The 7298-nt window shown below is 37.4% G+C and overlaps 1 protein-coding gene across 1 annotated transcript; it reads left to right on the top strand.

Annotated features, from left to right (window-relative positions):
* Nucleotides 1–4999, top strand: LOC132563758 (ER membrane protein complex subunit 7-like). The gene is made up of 4 exons (XM_060228506.1): nucleotides 1–191; nucleotides 2437–2695; nucleotides 4347–4433; nucleotides 4670–4999. Exons 1-4 carry the CDS (start codon nucleotides 1–3, stop codon nucleotides 4997–4999), a joined length of 867 nt encoding a protein of 288 aa, XP_060084489.1.
* The last annotated feature ends 2299 nt before the right edge of the window (nucleotides 5000–7298 follow it).

The following is a 7298-nucleotide window of genomic DNA, read 5'->3' as shown; positions in this document are numbered from 1 at the left end:
ATGGGCGATCATGTACCATGGGTGTTGATCCTCCTGGCTGTAGTGACTGTTGGTGGGACACGCTCTGACGGGGAACAGAAGAAGCTGTTTTCCTTGGAAGGGAAGGTCGAACTATTGTCTGCGAATGACTCTTCCTGGATATCGAAGACACGAGTTCTAGTGAACGGCGGCAAATACCAAGGGTTTATAAGGTAAGCTAAAATCCAGCCCGTCTAGACTCGGGGTAGCGCGAGGTGTACAAACAAATCTGGGTCTTACAATGATTAGATGGTAAATCATAATTTTAGATGTAATAACTAATAATAATAATAAATAATAAATGTTTCAAAGATAAACATCGCCGTTTTTATCGATCATAAGTCCTGCTTATACGGTGTTGTTTACCTGTAACGCTAAAAGAATATCTCATATCCTTTCCTGTTTCTGGAATAAACATACATCGGACAAATTCCCAAAACGACATTTAACGTTCTGTATCCAAAGCAATGTAATTTAATGCCACGAAAGGTAGTTTGTTTTGTACAATTTGGCAAAGCCCACAGGTAATTCCAAACAGAATTGTTGATAAAAATCACGGTGGATTCACTCGAGTTGAATTGCATGTCTGTCGTAATCAATATGAATATATAATGAGTCCACTGATCTGTGCTACACAGGTATGTATGATTATACAAATAATAGATGTCACATGATTTGTCGTTATACACAGGTGTATAGGTATGCAGAAATGTAGAAATGGTAGGTGTCACGCGGTTTGTCGTTTTACACAGGTATACATTAATTTATAAACCATTTACAGTATGAAATGGTTCGTACCGTAAATGGTATACATGTTCATGTGTTGTGTGAAATGGGTTATAATCAAATAAATAAATAGATAAATATAGAAACACAACGTACCATGCTTTACATGGATACATGTGTACTATTATAAAGTACAGGTTATGATCACCAAACGTTGTTCGATCACGTGAAAGATTGTTTTGCTGTAGTATGCCACAAGGCCCCACTTGTATAAAACATCTCAACTTGAGATTTCCTCAAGTCGAGATTTTCCTCAGCTGATATCTCCTCAAAAACGGCTTGTATAAAATCTTCTCAAGGAACAGGAGGAAGGCATCGGCTAGGATGTCCTGAAATTCCTTGAGGAATTTTCATACAAGATATTTTCAAGGAGATATTAGCTGAGGAAAATCTGGGCTTGAGGAAATCTCAAGTTGAGATGTTTTATACAAGTGGGCCAGACCACATAGGACTACTTCTATGGTATAATCATTCCGTAATAGCCTGGGAATAGTTGCGTGACGTCTATAATATCTTACGATATCCTTGTTTACTTTACATATGATAAACAAAAATCAGTCAACCATAAACATGTTTGTTGAGAAAAAATACTTTAAATATTTTTCCTTAATCTGATTCCTAAATTATGCATTCTGTACGTAAACAGCTACAATATTACGTACGTATATATGTAACTGACTTACGTAATACGTAAATCAGTTATATATCTGTACTAGTAAGTAATATCGACGGTATGGTCCAATATTGGTACTGGATCTTCTATATATAGAATCTAGTAAGTAATATCGACGGTATGGTCCAATATTGGTACTGGATCTTCTATATATATAATCTAGTAAGTAATATCGACGGTATGGTCCAATATTGGTACTGGATCTTCTATATATAGAATCTAGTAAGTAATATCGTTGGCATGGTCCAATATTGGTACTGGATTCTAACAAACATGTTCGTTGGATGTGTATTACTGGGATAGATATATGATCAATGAAGTGATAGCTACAGTACGGACAAGCGGATTGTTAAATTTTCGAGGCAAGCTGCTACTATATCTAGACACAAATATTATATAGATTACATCACATACATAGAATATAAAACAAATATAAAGTTATAAATCTAAAGACACCTAAACTAACACTACTGTTCTCGATTTATAACTCTGTATTGGTTTTATGTATAAACTCCTAGTTAGTAACAATATATATATATAATGTACATAGAATATATACTTGTTGTTTATCATTTAACATACATTGTATATGAAATATACAATAACATGTAAAAATGTTATATAAATACCTCCTTGGTTGTGATAATATATAATCGTATAAAGTATGTATTACAACATTCAGACATAGATATATATAAATCGGTAGAGATAATAAGCCTGAGTATTGTGAACCGAAGAAGCTTTACATAATCACCCGCTTTCAGCGCCATCTATACTTCATTGTCACAATCACCACAGCTCAGTGCCATCAACAAATTCACCGCCAGGACATCACCACTCAGCGCCATCTACATCTTCGATGTCACAAGCACCTCTTTTATATTTGTGTTCCTATGAATATAGAAATTGAATAAGATTAAATCCGAAATTTTATTTGTTCATCTAATGTCCTGTTTTAGAACAGATGGGAAATTCACGGTCAATGGGTTGCCCAATGGAATATATGTAGTTGAAGTGACGCACTCCCTGTACGAGTTCTGCTCGGCCCGTGTCTACATCTATCGCGATGGAAGAAAGCGGGCAAGTAAGGTGGACTATGTTCAACCCAACCATATCCGTCAGATTGAGTACCCACTGGTGTTCCGAATGGTTAACAAGTCGCGCTTCTTCCAGGAGAGGAGTTCGCTGAAACTGGACGACATTATAAACAACCCGATGGTAAGTGTTCTGTTAACATTATCTACTTGTTTCGTAAGTAACACAACTCTTCACGCGCTAACATTCTAAGGACATAACAAACTCTTCTACATCAGCCGCTACCCTCTATCGTTTCATACAACGCAATGTACAGGAACAGCGTTTTACCAAGCCGATTAATAAGCAGGATGATTTCAATTTCCACACTGTAAATTTTCCGTTTCTGGAGAGCAACACCCTGCATCCCCAACCTTTTCTGTTTACATGTCTCAGTTGATTCTATATGCAAGAGTTTCTTCTCAAAATCACGATTTCCAGGAAAGATGTCGGCAACTGACCGACTTACTTACAACGCGGGGTTTCGAGAGATGCAGGCTGATGAAAGCCGTTTACGGTCGTCATGCTGATCTCACGGAAAATTATTCTGCTTTCTTATGCGATAGGAAGTTAGATGTGTTTGATACTCGTAAGCATACATTGTACCTATTGGTTTGGTCGTAGTTTACATATTTTCACAGGGAACGTGACATTACTTGGATTGGATGTCGTCGATGAAGCAGAAAACAGTTACCCTTTCGTAACACCTGTTCTTATTCTCCGTTTACTTTTTCAGGTGTCTCCGTGTGGGTTTTTTTATATATGGGATTTCAGTTTGGAGTAGGATTCTGTTGACATTTTGGTGTACTCTTTGTTGGGTATGATGTGGTACATGTAACCTGAAAGGGTTACTCCATGCCTTAAGATAAGAAGAAAAAGGATAATACTCGTACTCACACTGACATGAATATACACAATATTACGCGACATAAAATGATGACGCCATTTTTATAAATATAATTGCGCAATGTGTTCAATTCATCTCATTTTCACAACAATCAGAAAATGCAATAGAAAAAAATGGCAAATCCCTCTCCCTCAAGTTGAAATGTTTCTGTCTACACACAAAATTTCAATATTCTGTAAATTGTGAAGAAAAAAGAAAAGCAAGAAAATACTAAATATCTTAATATATTTCAAATTCGATGCACCTAGGAAAATTGGAACAAAAGGAACATTAACATGGATACTCCTAAAAAAGAATAAGGATAGTAAAACCAGGTGTTCCGGAAGAGTAAGCGTCTTGTGTTTCATCAACGATATCCGCCATGTTAACCTGTTGGTCACGTTCTTAAATGAGAATAAGGTTTACAACAACGGAACCAATAGGCAAACTACAATAATGAGGTGACGTAATTATTCCACGTTTATTGAGTTTGATGGAGGATGACGTCATCAGCGTTAAGACCGCAAAACTGTCACATATAATAATTGTGATGTACACTATGTTAACGTCATTATTCCGCGTCTAGTTTGTAATCTGTCACAGAAGTACTGAGTACTGTATGTGTTATTTAAGATGACGTCACTGTTCCAGGTAAATTTGCTTAGTGTAATGAAAGATGACGTCACCGTTCCAGGTAAATTTGCTGAGTGTAATGAAAGACGACGTCACTGTTCCAGATGAATTTGTTGAATGTAATGAAAGATGACGTCACAGTTCCAGGTAAATTTGCTGAGTGTAATGAAAGGTGACGTCACTGTTTCAGGTAAATTTGCTGAGTGTAATGAAAAATGACGTCACTGTTCCAGATAAATTTGCTGAGTGTAATGAAAGGTGACGTCACTGTTTCAGGTGGTGACCGTGTTGCTGCCGTTGATGATTTTGCTGTTGTTCCCAAAGATTCTAAGCCAGTCACTATTCGATCCGAAAGTCCAAGAGGTATGTGGAATATCTAGCGATCTTTCCTTATTTCATTCATCAGTTTCGATGACTGCTAATTGAATGACAAGCTAGAAGACTGGAAAGACATCAAACAACCCTATCGTCGTGCTGAAGTGTCCGCAGGGTTGTCCGTCTACCTCACAGAAGGACATTCAAAATGCTATCTACATATAATTACTCTAGTTTTCTCACGTCACAAAATTCTGACCATCAATATTTGTTCAATCTTTTAGCAATTCCGCCAACAACTGAGTACTATGACTGGGGGACGAGGAGGTATGATCGGCATGGGATTGGAGGAGGGTCAGGAGGATGAGGTAGAAGAAGAGGAACTGGGGGCAACTAAGGAAAACAGCGAGGCTAAGAAAAAGAAAACAAAAAAGAAACAAACCAAGAAAAACGAGTTAAATGTTCCACCGTTCTTCAGTTTCGACCTTGCTGAGTGGTTGGCTGATTATTTTTACGAAGAAAAACCTACGAAACTTGCCGATAACCGATCACAACCGAAGAAAGCCGGACATCATCATCACAGCAGCAGGAGACATCTGACAAGAAAATGCTGAGCAGGATGACATCAAACAATAGAACAACGGGGCAAAAAAGGTGTCATGAAAAAAATTTATTGTCCCACAGAGGGGGTTCCTTTCTTATCATCCATCAATCATACTTTGGTTGTTTATCCGTTACTGGAAAAAAAAAAAAAACTCTTGTGAATAGGCATATTCGAGGTGAATGAAAACAGGAACGTATAATACACTCTATGTTAAACGTCACTGATGCAGAACAAGTATTGCCTGCTAAGATATTTTTAATGAACACCCAGGGTATGTTTATTTCTATACATGTTTTATCTTTTACTTCTGAAGATAAATATCATTTGGACTTTTTCGTACATGTATAATTGGACGAAAGCATTAACGATAAATTAAAGTAGGATCTGCATTCAGATTTATGGGTTTAGTAAGAACATCATGTAACAAATAATTTCAAATCCTGAATATTTTGTTGTGTTTGGGACGTTTGTTCGTTACACGCAGGTGCTTGTGTATATATTTATCACCGGATTGCCTTGTAATATACCTTTGTTATAATATTGCTAATTTCTTTTTTTTTTCCTAAAATTTTAAAATCCTATGTATATGTATTTTTTTATCAACCGGAAGCCATATACTTCAAACATTGAATGTTTGTTGTTGCTTAATGTTTTGTGTACTGTGTACATCTGTATATACAATGTAATAATGCACTGATTGTCTGTGTTTTATCTACTTCTATCTAACTATAACTACCGAAAACATCACATTATTGATTCACAAAAAAGCTGTAAGCACTGTTGATAGACAGGGGACTGAACAGAATTCCAGAATTTTACAAATTTGTTGGGAGTTATCTATCTTCGTCTATGTTGTGTAATGTTCACTCGGACCACGATCAAACAATTTTTGTATATCTTTTGAGACTACCACAATATGTTAACAGCCTGATACTCTAACCATACTTCCCTACCACGTTAACAGTCTGACAACTCTCACCATACTTCTCTACCACGTTAACAGTCTGATAACTCTAACCATACTTCCCTACCACGTTAACAATCTGATTACTCTCACCATACTTCCCTACCACGTTAACAGTCTGATAACTCTCACCATACTTCCCTACCACGTTAACAGTCTGATAACTCTAACCATACTTCTCCTACCACGTTAACAGTCTTATAACTCTAACCATACTTCCCTACCACGTTAACAGTCTAATAACTCTCACCATACTTCCCTACCACGTTAACAGTCTGATAACTCTCACCATACTTCCCTACCACGTTAACAATCTGATTACTCTACTTCCTACCACGTTAACAGTCTGATAACTCTCCCTACCACGTTAACAGTCTGATAACTATCACCATACGCCCTACCACGTTAACAGTCTGATAACTCTAACCATACTTCCCTACCACGTTAACAGTCTGATAACTCTCACCATACTTCCCTAACACGTTAACAGTCTGATAACTCTAACCATACTTCCCTACCACGTTAACAGTCTGATAACTCTCACCATACTTCCCTACCACGTTAACAGTCTGATAACTCTCACCATACTTTCCTACCACAGTTAACAGTCTGATTAACAGTCTATACCATACTTCCCTACCACATTAACAGTGTGATAACTCTAACCATACTTCCCTACCACGTTAACAGTCTGATAACTCTAACCATACTTCCCTACCACGTTAACAGTCTAATAACTCTCACCATACTTCCCTACCACGTTAACAGTCTGATAACTCTAACCATACTTCCTTACCACGTTAACAGATTACTCTAACTATACTTCCCTAACACGTTAACAGTCTGATAACTCTCACCATACTTCCCTACCACGTTAACAGTCTGATAACTCTAACCATACTTCCCTACCACGTTAACAGTCTGATAACTCTTACCATACCTCCCTACCACGTTAACAGTCTGATAACTCTAACCATACTTCCCTACCACGTTAACAGTCTGATAACTCTAACCACCACGTTAACAGTCTGATAACTCTAACCATACTTCCCTACCACGTTAACAGTCTGATAACTCTTACCATACCTCCCTACCACGTTAACAGTCTGATAACTCTAACCATACTTCCCTACCACGTTAACAGTCTGATAACTCTCACCATACTTCCCTACCACGTTAACAGTCTGATAACTCTAACCATACTTCCCTACCACGTTAACAGTCTGATAACTCTAACCATACTTCCCTACCACGTTAACAGTCTGATAACTCTCACCATACTTCCCTACCACGTTAACAGTCTGATAACTCTATACTTCCCTACCACGTTAACAGTCTGATAACT

This window comes from Ylistrum balloti, unplaced genomic scaffold, assembly GCF_031769215.1.
Source record: "Ylistrum balloti isolate Yb309-2 unplaced genomic scaffold, AGI_CSIRO_Ybal_v1 Utg371848, whole genome shotgun sequence".
NCBI classification, from domain to species: domain Eukaryota; kingdom Metazoa; phylum Mollusca; class Bivalvia; order Pectinida; family Pectinidae; genus Ylistrum; species Ylistrum balloti.
This window is presented reverse-complemented; position numbering and strand designations above follow the sequence as displayed.

Excerpts from the sequence above, each read along its gene's own strand:
- LOC132563758 (XM_060228506.1), top strand. The coding sequence starts at position 1 with ATGGGCGATCATGTACCATGGGTGTTGATCCTCCTGGCTGTAGTGACT. Across the intron at positions 192-2,436 it reads AAATACCAAGGGTTTATAAG|AACAGATGGGAAATTCACGG; the intron begins GTAAGCTAAAAT and ends GTCCTGTTTTAG. Across the intron at positions 2,696-4,346 it reads ACATTATAAACAACCCGATG|GTGGTGACCGTGTTGCTGCC; the intron begins GTAAGTGTTCTG and ends TCACTGTTTCAG.